The sequence below is a fragment of the Anser brachyrhynchus genome (genome assembly GCF_964034855.1).
Source record: "Anser brachyrhynchus genome assembly, chromosome: 1".
In the NCBI taxonomy this organism is placed as follows: Eukaryota; Metazoa; Chordata; class Aves; order Anseriformes; family Anatidae; genus Anser; species Anser brachyrhynchus.
In genome coordinates this window covers 81,103,604-81,117,845 of record NC_137694.1, presented here as the reverse complement: position 1 = coordinate 81,117,845, position 14,242 = coordinate 81,103,604, and the positions used below count along the sequence as shown (strand labels likewise).

The 14,242-nt window shown below is 37.7% G+C and overlaps 1 protein-coding gene across 1 annotated transcript in view; it reads right to left on the bottom strand.

The window, feature by feature from the left end:
- ANO2 (anoctamin 2) overlaps positions 1–14,242 on the bottom strand; it is a 207,009-nt gene that overhangs the window by 121,186 nt on the left and 71,581 nt on the right. Inside the window, exon 11 of the mRNA XM_080577713.1 lies at positions 1,710–1,844. Within this exon, the coding sequence (XP_080433839.1) occupies positions 1,710–1,844 (135 nt within the window). The remainder of the gene's footprint in view (positions 1–1,709; positions 1,845–14,242) is intronic.

The following is a 14,242-nucleotide window of genomic DNA, read 5'->3' as shown; positions in this document are numbered from 1 at the left end:
GTGATCTAAGGAAAAATTTGCAACATTGCTTCATTGATAACACGTATGTTGTGATTATAGTTGTTTCTATATTGGCTGCCATGAAATAGCATTTTTTCTATGACTTCAAATGAAAAAGAGCTATTTAAACTGTAATATCAATGTTTAATATCATTTGAAATGCACACAGCTGTTTCCAGCTATCATACAGTTAATGATCTCTTCTATTTTGAAAAGCAGTAGAGGGTGCTGCAGATACATCTTTCCATAAATCTCATTTCAGTTTAAATGTTAGCACAAGCTTTTCTACAGACAAGCACAGCTCATCATAATTCATTCAGACCAAGCTATGAAAACAAATGTTAACTCCTCTGTGTTGTCATTCATCTTTTACTTATCAGCAATAATGTTCTACTGTTGAGCGATCTGCTTTAAAAGTCGCCAATTTGAGAGAATGCCAGAACTGCCACAATGAATGTGACCAGCAGTTCCGCTAAGTCAGTACCCCGTCTCTAGCAGAGGTCACTCCCAGACAGTACAGAAGTGTCCTGTTTTTTCGCTAAGAAGCAGACTTTACTGGGTCAAATTGACAGTTTTCATAGAATCACAAAATATCCTGGATTGGAAGGGACCCAAAAGGATCAAGTCCAGCTCCTGGCTCCACATAGGACTACCTGAAAATCAAACCAAAATCATAGTGTTGTCCAAATGCTTCTTCAACTCCGGCAGACTTGGTGCCATGACCATATCCCTGGGGAACCTGTTCCAGTGCTCGACCACCCTCTCGGTGAAGAACCTTTTCCTAACACCCAGCCTGACCCTCCCCTGTCCCAGCTCCATGCCGTTCCCTCAGGTCCTGTCGCTGTCCCCAGACTGCAGAGCTCAGTGCCTGCCCCTCCGCTCCCCTTGTGAGGAAGCTGCAGGCCGCCATGAGGCCTCCCCTCAGGCTGCTCTGCTCTGGGCTGAACAAACCAAGGGACCTCAGCAGCTCCTCATATGTTTTGCCCTCTAGACCCTTCACCATCTTTGTTGGTCCTCTTTGGACACTCCCTAACAGTTTAATGTCCTTCTTACATTGTAGTGCTCAAAACTGCACACAGTATTCCAGGTGAGGCTGGACCAGAACAGAGTAGAGTGAGTTTTGTCATGTAGTATAATTAGTAAAACATCCTAAGGACACACAGTGCATAACATTTTTTATAATCGCCAAAATGAATCCTGTGGATATCAAATATGCTAAATGTGCTGAATAATATTAATGTCACTTGTGCAATGACATGATTTTACTAAGATGAACAAAGTAGTCTAAGAGTACTAGATATGTTATTTGCGTTAACTTCAGTGAGTTCTAAACTATGTCTTTCCAGGTGAGCGTGTAGATATGTGCATTCACAAAAGGCAATTGGAGGGCATAAAAAGGAACATGCAGGTTGTCCAATTCCCATGCCAGAACTCAGGCCTTTTTACAATAATTCTGTAGACTTACTGAACAGTTCCATTTCAGTATGGAAAGCTGCAATACTGAACAGCCAAATAAATGTTTGTCTTTTGAATATCTCATTTAATTAATGCAGATGATGATGATGAATGCAGATGTGTATTTTCAACAGGTTGTTAATACTGCATCACTGCTCTTCAGACATATTAAAAGCAATTATTCTCACCAAGGATTATGACCAGAAGGCAGTCTTATAATTCTCAAGTAACAAAATATTGATCTCAGTGCTTACCTAGGAATGTCACTCTCTATGGTTATACATCCGTAAAGAAATACAAAAATCCCAACTACTGAAGATGGAATGAGGAATTCTGTGTATAAGCCCAGCCATGCAAAATAAAGTCCTATCTTTTCTCCGAAATACTTCCTGAAAAAGAAGAGGGGAATAAATAAATAAATAAATAAATAACATATGTCAAGGGTATCATTCTCAAGTGCATTTTACAGTTTCTTAAAAATTCCTGAAAGTTAAATAGTAATTGTCAAAGATGTGGATGAAAACCCCGAGCATCTTGAAGTCAGTACCACCAAACGAAGTGGGTGATTCGAGCAATTTGAGGCACTCTCTTCTGAGAAGTTAAAGATAGTCCTGTATCATTACAATACTTACTCTAGAGCTGCTCAGGAAAGACCGCACCTTTTATATCTCTGAACTGAATTCAGTTAAATATCCCTTGCTTCCATCAAAAGTAACAGTGTTTCACCCAAATGTTTAACAGAAAATGTTAGAAAGGATTTAGTTCTTTAAAACTTATTCAGATAAGCCATCATTCTTTGCTTCCATAAGTCCTCCTGGATTCAATTGCTGAGAGACATGGAAAAGAGATCAATGTGAACATACTGACAACATCCTCTAATATCTTTACAGATGAATAATCTTGAATTTCTGTTAAAGCAGGAAGGTTTACTTGCATACTTAGTGCTGGCTTTTTAGAAAGAATAAATATTTTTGACAAATGAACAGACTGTACAGCTGGTTTGAAAAAACAGTTTCTGCTCTGAAGAGCAGTTCATTGCAGATGTTGATAAATATGTGTTAGTACTCAGCCCAACATCTTCATGAATCACACTGAAAGAAGTAAACTAAACATAGATGAAACTCATTGATCACTCCAAAGTACTGTTAGGAGTGATTCCAAACATTAGAAAATACCAAAAACTTCAGAGAGCTCAAGAACTCACAAAGAAAAAATAAAAATCATTAAAATGAGACTAAATTTAGATAAAATATAACACAGTTTGAAACATATCACAAGCCAGAGAATAAGACAGAAGACTGCTGGACATAAGACAGTTACACATAGAGCACTCAGGCCACGTAATTGCATTTAAACCGATAAGGCATACATTCACTAGGTGGTGGTAGAAAGAATAAAAATAATCTTAAAATAACATGTCTAATAAAAGAAAGACTCCTCTGAAAGGCTGGGCATAACCCCATTTTGAGATTGACTATGACTTCACTTACACTAAGAAAATTTTACCCAGACTTAGCACTCCTGATTTAAATTATTCCTAACAGAAAATGGTTAAAATTAAATTTTTACAGGCCTGGGATTTCTGGTAACGGGGAGCAAAAAAATGACTCTATTCTGAAAGAAATTAATAACAAAAAGTCACGTTTGTGGAGCTGAGCCCAAGTCCATTCAGTGGCATAGGCGAAGCTGAAATTTTGTGTTCCAGAAACTAACTCTTAGGGCTAGCCTGCTCCTACCATAGGAGAGACAGTGGGAGCACTGAAACCAATGCAGAAAGCCATGGGGCAATGTTAGAAGCCTCTACAGTCAAATTTCCAGCTCATATGAAAGAACTAATGGTTGTAACATTTTTTTTTTTCCATAACTACAGTTCCTGCTGCTGTTTTCACACCATCACAGCTACAGATAACTTCACATTCCTAGGCTCTCACACAGGAAAGTGGGCATTGTGATCATACCTATTTCAGTGTTGCCTTTCATGAGTGCCTATATTTTCTTAGGTCCAACAGACCCTGCTTATCCTTTAGGAAGGAGATGTGCAATCCTAAAAGGGAGAACCAAACAAAAGCACTTTAATTTGATACACAGACAACATTATCTTCAGTGTGATGGGATGCCATAACTTGGAGAAACAGTACAAAACAAAGGAAATTTCAAGATTCTTTTGTGAAAGGAATACAGCCACTACATCTGACATTTACAAGGTTGTCATAAGCAACAGACTGTGTGAAGTATCAAACAACATGAGTGCAATTATGACAGATTGACTTGAATGGCATTAATGTAATTAGATGTGTTATTCTTTTTCATTTCAGGAAGACAACTTGCACAAGTAAAAATGGGAATCAGCATATATCAGTTTAGTAACTCAACATTTACATCACAGCATTGATTTTAGCTTATAAAATGATAAATTTAAATATTTCTGGTGTAAATATAATCCTAACACTGTGCAGCTACCCTATAATGTGGCACCTGCCAAGTGATTTTGGAGGTAATTTTTAACAGGTAGTTTTACTTTATTTTCAAATTTATTGGTTTTTTTTTTTGAATGTTTCTGAGTATGAAGTGAGGAAGTATATATTGACTGAGAAACAGAAATAATCAGATGACTTAAAGATTTTCTTCAAGACTCCTGTCTGAATCAGCATACAGCAGCAAAACCCTTGGAGCAACACAGGACACCGGGAGACTCAATTTGCTCTTAGGTTTCCTACAGTTTGGGAAGTAACATGCCTTCCACTTGGCGGCAAGGCAAACATCACTAAAAATATCCTAACAACATGGGACAATAATGAGAGGGGGCTTATTTTGATTATCTGTCTTCTTATTCCTTCCTTATTTATAGTAATGAGCAATGTGCATAGCTGTTACAGCACTCCAAAGAGGTCAAAGCAGACAAAAATTTGCCCACAATCTTAGCTGTTCTAAACTGCACGTTGTTTTAAAAAATGGCCACAAATTAGCATAGAAAGTGTTCAAGAACAAGCAGCACCCGAATAAAGACCGGCTGACCAAGCTCAATGAAGTTGGAGCTTATTACATGAGGCTTCCTCTGTAATTTTTAAATATTTCAGTGATACATATGATCTGTAACCTATAAAGCAAAGGGTTGCTATTTGCATCCATGCCAAGAGAAAGTGAGAGGAGTTCAACAACATCCTGGCAGTACGGAAAAAAGCAGTTGCCAAGAAGAAAACTGCACAATGTTCTGTGACTTGACTTAACTGTTTTGAAAAAGAAAAATAATTAAGACTGCTGTGCCCAAGCCCAGTCCGTCTATGTGCCAGAAAGTGACCTAATCTAAAGAGAAGCAATGACAGTGCTTGAAAGCGTGACAAATTTAAACCTGAGTTTATCAAGCTAGCAAAACACAGGACAGACATGGTCCTTCATTTTTGACATGTCCTGAGACCTGATCTCCCATTGCTCTGAATGGGAGTCAAGCCTGTGCAAACATCCTGTAATATACCACAAAAGACCCAATTCATCTACTGCAGCCGCAGCTGGATTCAGTGATTTCTGGTTCAGACCTTAAGAATACCATAAGGCAGTCTTCTTTTTATCTCCCATCTAAAAATCTCTAAAGAAATGCTTACAGGCACAGTTTTAGAAGGTTTGAAAGCAGTCCACCGCTACTCAAGTCAACAGGATCATACTTGCAAATTTCAAGGCTGTTTTCTTTTGAAAGAAGGATGCTAAATTTTCTCAGGTGTGAACATGTTAGCCTCTTACATACTTGAAGCTGATAGGTCAGATCTGGGGCCCACAGCAAAAGAAAGACATAGACCTATAACAGCGGGTCCAGAGGAGGGCCACAAAGATGATCAGAGGGTTGGAGTACCTCTTCTATGAAGAAAGACTGAGAAAATTAAGTCTAATGAAGAGAAGTCTTCAGGGAGACCTTTAAACAGTCTTCTAGTATGTAAAGAAGGCTTACAGGAAATACACGAAAAAATTCATCAGGGAGTGTAGTGATAAGCCAAGGAGTAATGGTTTTAAACTAAGAAGTTGTAGCTTTCATTTGGATATAAGGAAGAAGTTATTCACTGTGAGGGTGGTGAGGCACTGGAACAGATTGCCCAGAGCACCTGTGGAGGGGTTGCCAGGTTGGCTGGGGCTTTGAGCAACCCGATCTAGTGGAAGCTGTCCCTACCCATGGCAGGGGAGTTGGAATTAGATGATTTTTAAGGTCCCTTCCAACCCAAATCATTCTATGATTCTGAGTCCACGATTCCCTATCTGTAGCTTTCTTTTCTTTTTCAATGTGATCACAGTGCTTTCATGTACTCCATTATCATACCAAATTATAAAGATTAAAAGGACTAAACCAATAATAATGTCACATAACTTAGCAAGATTTGCTTTTAATTTGCCTTCAGCTACACAAATACTGTTTTGCTCTGAAAAAAATCGTTACAGCTAATGCTATGCATCAGATTTGGCATTACAGCAATACTTATTTGGAAGCAGTGTCAAAGACTTCACAGTTTTGTAGAAAATGCAGCTCAAAATATTCAAAGAATGTGTTCTAGATGTTCAGTGGGAAAGTTGTTTCTGGATGTTATGGTTAATTTTAAGACACCTTAACCTCTGTCAATGCCTGTAAAGACCAAAATTCAGGCTTATTATAACCATATTTATCTTCGGATGCCTATGCCCTCTGCATTGCATAAGTTTTATTTCTACATTAGTTGTATTCTAAAGTAGAGATGTGTCCTTTTACATACACATACGCAATAAGGTCAGTAGTTCTCATTTAAAGCAAGGGACAAATGATTTTGATTATGAGTGTGGACTGCTCCTACCAAAGTAACAGTCAAGTATTTTGTTCTGTACATTCTAAGGTGAATTTTTTTGTGTTTCACTTCAGAAAACCTAACCTTTTGAATGCTGGTCAAATGGCCACCTACCAAGTACTAAGTTCTCTTGAGCAAGAGTTATGTCTCCAACTAATGATTCAGCCAAATCCTCCATAATTCCTTCAGAAGATGAACAAAAGCTTCAGTTTCTCCCAACATCCCAAGATCAAGCAAATAATCAGAAACTATATTGATAAAGCCCAAAACAAAACAATAACAAAAACAGAACTACAGAAAATATATTCCCTCTCATGCCAGAAATATAATAAGAAGTGCTGGAAAGAGTGCAATGAAAATGTTAACTCAATTCCCTCTGCTTAGCCCATATACTCGAACCAGACTGCAATGTATTTCTTTCTGTCTGGCTGCCAAACTAACATCAAAAAGAGTAACTGATAATTAAACTCTTTGCTTGCATGCTGGTCACTACTTTCATGCCAAGCTGTGCAATTTATAAATAGACTAAGGCTTGGGGAGGGGGAAAGAAAGAGAGAAGAGAAAAACCCTGAGTTTTTAACTCTTCAAAAAAGTGTGGGATACCTGGATTGTGCATGACACACACTTGAAAAAACTCTGGAGTCATTCAGAAACAAAGTTTAAAAAGCAGGAAAATATGCTATAGATGCTATTTCACCTAACTGGGAAATTAAAAAACTGAAAAACTTTGAGCTAATTTCCATACCCTATTCTAGGCCAACAGTTATTTCATTTTTGCCACGATTCATTCACTAGCCTCTCCACTGAGTCAATATTTAATATGCGAAACTAAACTGTTTTACAATTATTTATTGGGTAAATTATCAAAAGACACATGTGCTACTTATGCCTTCAAATAAGCCTATTCACAAAAATAGTGCCTAGAATTCTGATGAGTCTGCTCATGGGAGAAAGGACAAGTGGTCTTTTCAAAGTAAGGTTTCATGTCAAAAATCTCTGCTATCAGAGCTAGTTTAAAAGCTTTTTTGACATCTCCAGCTTCCTCATGCCCTCTTTGACCCACAGCTAACCTTCTCAGTTGTGCTGATGCATTACAAAGTTGAGTATTGTTAAAAAAGACAAGCAAAACCCAAAAAGGCCATATCCACCTCTTCATCAAGCCAGTTCATAGTGTAGGCCTATCAACATCTGTAAAAGACCACTGAAGAAAATAATAGCCTGTGGCAAAAGGTTGGGAACACAATGAACTCCTTTAATGGACTTGGTCAAGAGAAGAAAATCGACCTTTAAAGTGAAAGTAGAACAATGATTACCCATACAAACACTATTTTCTAGTAGATATTAATCTCAGAACACAGGAGATTTTACATTATTATTGAGATAATAGTTCCCAGCACATTGATGTTTCCACCTGAGGTTTTGAAAACTGTACATTTATTTCAGAAACACTGCAGAAGTATAGATAAAACTCCAGTCACTGTAACAGAATCAGAAACAAGACAAAACATCTCTGTGTACCTCACTATTTCACTCCAGGTAGTTACCCATGTACAAATTTTTCTGGATGTGACATTTTTCTCCACTTGAAAACTTTCTCAGGGCAAGATTCAAGCACTTATTGCAACCATATGGGCCGCCTGGGTGGAATTACCCCTCAGCAGCAGCACTGAGGTTGCTGTGTATCCAGAGATCCCAGAGATTTCTACCATGTATGTGCCTGATAGCATATATGGACATATTCTGTCCAGACAGTCCCAGGCAGAAATACATTAGTGTTTAATTCAGATATACAGAGACTGCGCTAAATGGAGCAAGATGGAAGCCAAGAGAGTCTCCTGGCAGAAAGCAATCCCCCTTGGAACAACTTGCCAGTAGACTGAGAAACATTTTTATTAAAATTTTAAGAGAAGAAAAAAAAAAACAATGAGAGAACTTCGGCTAAATTATAATGCAGCTGAGTCTCAGGCAAAGAAAATAAATACAGTAGAAAATACAAATTGTTCAATATACAGAAAACAATGAAAGGAGCCTCCTTCCAAGGTAAGAGCACATGGTGTTGCTTAAGCTGGAGATAAAGCTCAAGACTGTCCAGTAAAGAGTGAAAATGAGGGTGAAAATAGTTGATAAAGAGTGCAAGAGCCCTGAATCAAACCCCAAAAGCTATCTCTAATATTAATGTTTGTGTATGCATCTACAAATATTCACCATTCATTTTGGAATACTTGGTGCCATTGGTAAGACATGGAAACAAGTTAAGAGCCAAGACATGGTTTTTGATTTCTACAAAAGTCTTCCTATCTTGTATATCTTCTCTTGCAAGTAATTCACTAAATCATATCCAGTGATTCCTGAGTGAGAGTTTTTACCAAATACCGAAGCTATGATTCTTTTCACCTGAAAGTAGAATGAAAAAGGGTGCCACAAGAGCCGTTTAATGAAGTTAACGTTTAATTAAAGTTCTCGTTTGAAACCATTAGTTAACAAATATTTTCTGTTTCCTCCAAATGGTACCTGAAGCCTGGAGACAAACCTGACTAAATTGCAGATTCTACCAGACAGTTATATTTTCTTATACGGCACTGTGAAATATGTTTTGTGATCCATTATAGGATGAAAAATAAAAATAAAAAAAAAAAAAAATTGGAACTCCTTAGAGAGCAGACATTCTGAAATTACTGAAATTAACTGTAGGATTACGCTTTCCCCCAGTCTCTTGGCTTTTCAGAAATAATCACTATTCAAAACAGTTAAAGGTTACTGTTTAGGGAGAAGGAAGGTGATTTCTGTACAGGAAGGCAATTGTTCAGTTCTCAAATTCTGATGTTTTGAAAATAACCAGGAAAAGTGTATAAAACAAAAATGCAGGATTCAGGTATTAACAGCAATTTAAAATAGCAAAAGATCAAACCTTAGCCTGTAAAGAAATAAAACCAAGACAAGCCACTCACTGAGCTTTGCAGATTTACAAACGTTATTGCTCCCATTCCAAGAAATATTCATAATACAGCTGAGAGAGCATAGTTTGTGGTGATGGATTATAAACTGTAAAAACCCATTGGCTACAGACTGTAATTCCAAGAACAATAGAAGCATAGTAATTATACATGTACTGTGACCGAGACAGAAGTCAAGGCTGACTACCTACTAATTGTGTAAGCAAGCAACATGGTGCTGGTTAGTCAGAAGCATTGTAACTGAGTTCCCCATCTGTTACAGGAGAATACAAAGCTTCAGTGCTTCCACAGAGCTTTTTTGGACTTCTCAATGTCCTTTGTTGAGTGTTCCTTACGCCTAGAGACCTTTTACTGGAAAGCTACACATGAAGAGAATGTGATATGCAGTAACATAAAAAAAAGATAAGCCATACACAGCTTTTTTGTGTGCAGTAGTAGCAGTCCTTAACTTTATGCAGTGTTTGAAAGGATTAAGTGTCTGTTTACATTACTCTGTGGATGTCTGGATTTGTCTGTCATGTTTTTTGCCTGCAAAAGCTCTACACGCCTATGAGACTATGCTATGCAGCCTTTACTTAAGACAGACACTTTTAGCAAGAGCAGTAATGCAGTGTATACCCCAACACTCAGTTTTGAGAACTCGTGTAAGACAACCTATGAACACTCAGTCTGTCTCCTGATAAATCAGTCAAGACCTGACAAATCAATCAGAAATGTCTCTAGCCATCCAAATCTGGCAAACTCGAAATCCACAACAGGTAGCCTAGCTACTTGAGGCTGAGTCAACACTATAGTGAATCAGTAAAAGTTACCTGTGGGGAAGGGAGTACAGTTTCACTACAGAAACACTTCAGCCCACCAAGTGAAGTTATATGTAAGAAATAAATTTATTCAGTTATACATACCACTTTTTTTTTTCTCTAATAATAAACTCTACAAGCTCCCACAAATAAGGAGTAATCTATATAATATGATATAGAGAATCAGCCCTTCTTTTAGACTGGCAGGGAATTTACCTAACCTTTCTTCCCTGACACATTTGCTAAGGTTTATACTCAGAACAAGTACAAGGTCACTGATATTCTATCAGTTTCCTAATCTTTAGTACTCTCCAGGTAATTTCCATGATTTTTATATCATCTAGGTTAACACAGTTTGAAGCTCAGATACTGACTTCTTTTTCATAAATAAATTTAATTTATAATATGTAATATTTCATGAAAGCTTTCTTGCTCTTCAGATTCATATAGGTAGGCCTCACTAGAGCCTCTGAATTAATTTAATGCATTTGCTTTAGATGGCACTATAAATATGATTACTGTCAGATAGAGAACATCTAGTGGCTAAAACATAGATGTATAATTTTCCAAAAAAGAAAAGTATAATAAATCATTTGTTAGCTATGTTCTTATTGGATAACTTGAGGCAGTCATTCTTAAGACTTTCCTCTTGCAGGTTTGAGACAATAAGAGAGTTATAGAACTTTATTTTTTAAATTAAAATTTAGACTGACAGTCCTCAAGACTTCTGAGACTATGACAAATAGGAAAGAAAAAAAAAAACATTCAAATGCACCCTGCAAGAGTAATTAAATGCATACAAGATTTTTTGCTCATTATTTTTTCAGCATTTTAACTGCAACTATTCAACCAAGACTACACAATAATAGTCATCACCTGTTCCATATTGCATTAAAGATATTTGATTTCTGTTCTCTGTGATAACTGTAGAAGTTCAAATATTTCTCATGTTGGAAACCTTCATTATGTTGGTCTTTTCAGGGAGTAATTGTTACACAGTGCCCAGTCTTAATCTTGTCATCTTGTTTCTGTCAACTGTTGGAAACAGGTTACTGAATCAAACAAAGATATGGTCTGTTCTAATGAAGCCTTTGTACAGACAGTTGATGTCTCATATAAAAAAAAAAAAAGTCTTAATACAGGGGTATACCTTTAAACCAAATGAAAAGGGTTGGTCTTAAACCCTGCTTGGTGCTCAAGAAGTCAGAAAAAGACCTCCTCTCATCCAACATCCCATAGCCAAAAATTCCTACTGTGATTAAGGTGTCAAGAGAGTTTTAAAAGAAAGGTAAGCAGAAATGCTACCACTCAACTGCTGTTTTCTTCTCCCTGCAGTTCTCAGACATATTCACTTCTAGATGCTTACCAATAATTTTAAGCGTGGATATACAAATGTGTAGGATTTGCTCTTTTGTTTCCAAATGTACCTGCTACCTCTGGCTTTTACTTCTCCAATTTAAAAGAACAAACCTTTGTTTCCTGTGAAGTACACTGATGTCAACTCTAAAGATAATACTTGAATTAGGGCCTATCACTTAATTCCATTAAGAAATATATTTCTTGCTTTGAAGTTAAGACATCATATAAGCACTAAGCAACTAATTCTGAAACAGTTCTGCACACAGACAAAACAGACTTCTAGCTGCTTACAAAACTGCGCAATCCAAGAGGGAGGCACCAGGAAGCTGCACAGCAATATCTTCAGCCTTCAGAGTCATCCTTTGTGTAAGTCCTGATGTAGATGTACACATCTTCTGCTGAATCTGGTTTTTGAAAATCCCACGGATGAAATGAGGAATTGGGTGGTAATAAGGATCTTCATGCTCAGAAAGTAACCTGAAGCCTGGGAATTATGTTTATCAGAAAGTGGGGATCTGGTTTTCCTCAATATTGCAATACAAGCTTACTAGTTTGAAATTCCATCTCACATACAAACACCAATAAATAAGACCAAGCTCCTGCCAAAACAGACAGAGAACCACTTCCTACAGAACTTGTGAAGACTCAGAAATGTGGAGCTGTATGTAAATCGTTTCAATCCATTCACATGCCTGCACGCAGCAGAATAATGGAAGACAAATTCTTCAGTGATTTATGTGTCATGAACAGAAACTCTCTATTTTGCAAATAACACAGACTGGAGCACTTGTGTGAACCCTGTGATGAGAATTTCCAAGGATGGAGGGGAAAGTCCCTACAACTGCTGATAAATGTGCCCTTGCATCAAGCATCTAACAAGCAGTCCATTTAATGGGTATATGATATGACAAAAAAGTCCATTCATAAATAAAACAAGTTCATGAGTGGTAAAGAGATCACACAGGTGTCAGAAATGGGAGGTCATGAGGGGTAATGTGATCACAGACACTAGAAAGGGGAAAGAATTATAATGGTGGAGAAAGTGTTCCTTTCTCAATACCCAGGAATCTGCTACAGGTTCCCATCTGCTTCTCACTTCCTCTAGGAAGGTCTCTGCTGGTAAACACTGGCACAAAGGACAAAATGAAGGCTGAGTGGATGCTGGCATAGTATTTCCTGCTGTACCTAGTGCTGAAATGATGATGAACTACAAGGTGAACACAACTTATGGTGGGAATAGATCTTTGTTGTAGAGTTCCTTGGAACTATAAAAAGATGTTGAAGTTGAAGGGCAAGAGGGCGAGAGCAAGAAAATGTGCTCAGATTATTGCTTCTGCACTTTCCCAAGCTTAAAGCCACATTCTCCTCTTTTTCCTAATAAAGAATTCCTTGTATATAGCTCCAGCATCTTTGTGAATGTTGGAGATACATCTGCTGAAGACAGTCAGGGAAGACTTGCATGGTGTTCACATATTTCTGTATGAGAACGGAGTTATTTATCAAGAACTTTTTTTTACTCTCATTACACACCTGGTAAAAGGGAACCTTCTCCAGGATCCCATGCATCCGTGCTGTGTCAGAAAAATCCTACAGTAATTTACCAGACTAAGCAGGAAATTACAACACCCTAAAAACACTGATGACTACTGCCAGAAAAGAAAGCAAGCTCCCCTCTCCTTCAAAGGGAAAGAAACCCCCCCAGAAAATGAGGAGCACCCCATTGGCACCCAGTGAAGAAAAGAGACTATAAAAGAATCAAAGAGCATGATAGTTTTCCACTAGCTGATGCATGATAGTTTTCCACTGAAAACGCATTTCTGTTAAATAAGCAATCAAACTGACAGGTAGAGAAAAGCTCAGAATTTTAATAGTGTGCAGACCACATGCCGTAAATGATTTGTTATTCAGAAGGTGGAAAATAACCACCTGATCCAACAGTTGCTTCAGCAGAGAGAACAGTTCATAACATAACTATTCCTCAGGCATTAGCAACTGACTAATACCCTGCCTAGCTACCACGGTGTTCTCTTTTCTCCTTATGGGAGCTAGTGGTAGGCATATGACCCTTGCAGAAGGAGGGTGTGAGATGCTCACTACTTTCAGTCTGCTGATTATATATATAAGGCAGGCCTCATTGTTCTCTGCTTTGAAACCTGGCTTTTAGAGAATATATAAATATTGGCTGAAGATCTGGGAAGTGTAAGACTGACCTGCTGGGTCAGCCAGCTCACCAGTGAGTTATACATGCATCACTCTCCCAAGATATTAGTCTGGACTGATCAGGCTTAGCTTAAGGTAAGCATTAGAAAACGTTGTTCACTCCCAATCTGAGATAACTTCATATCAAAGGTTGCTTTCTACCAAAGTGGTTACATTGCATAAAAAGTAAAGATTGGACATTTGGTTAGGTTAATTCACAATGATAACAGAAGGGTGACAGGGAAGCAGAGCAAGGAAAATATACAGGAAAAATTGCACTTTGAGGTTAAATAGCCACAGAGTTAGCACAATGACTGAGCAACATTTAAGTGTACCTCTGGAATTAATGAATGCACCACAGACCTTTAATTTCAAGTTCCTGCAGTTCCAGGATGTATGTGGAAAGATGTATTCTGTCTCTAGAGATGCAGATGTGGCTACAAAGAGCTGTGGTGAAAGAAGCAGTGATTTGGTAATGTATTGACCAGAACAGTTGGCCACAGTTAGGGGAATGCTGTATAAGGGATAGATCTTAATTACACTTCTGCAAGTAGCAAACATTTATCTCTAAGAAAATAAAACCACTATTTCTGCAGAGCTCCCTTCTTTATTTTATCACTCCTTTAAAACTACTCTATTCTAAGTAGGGCAAGCAGATATACCCATTTTGTTTTTT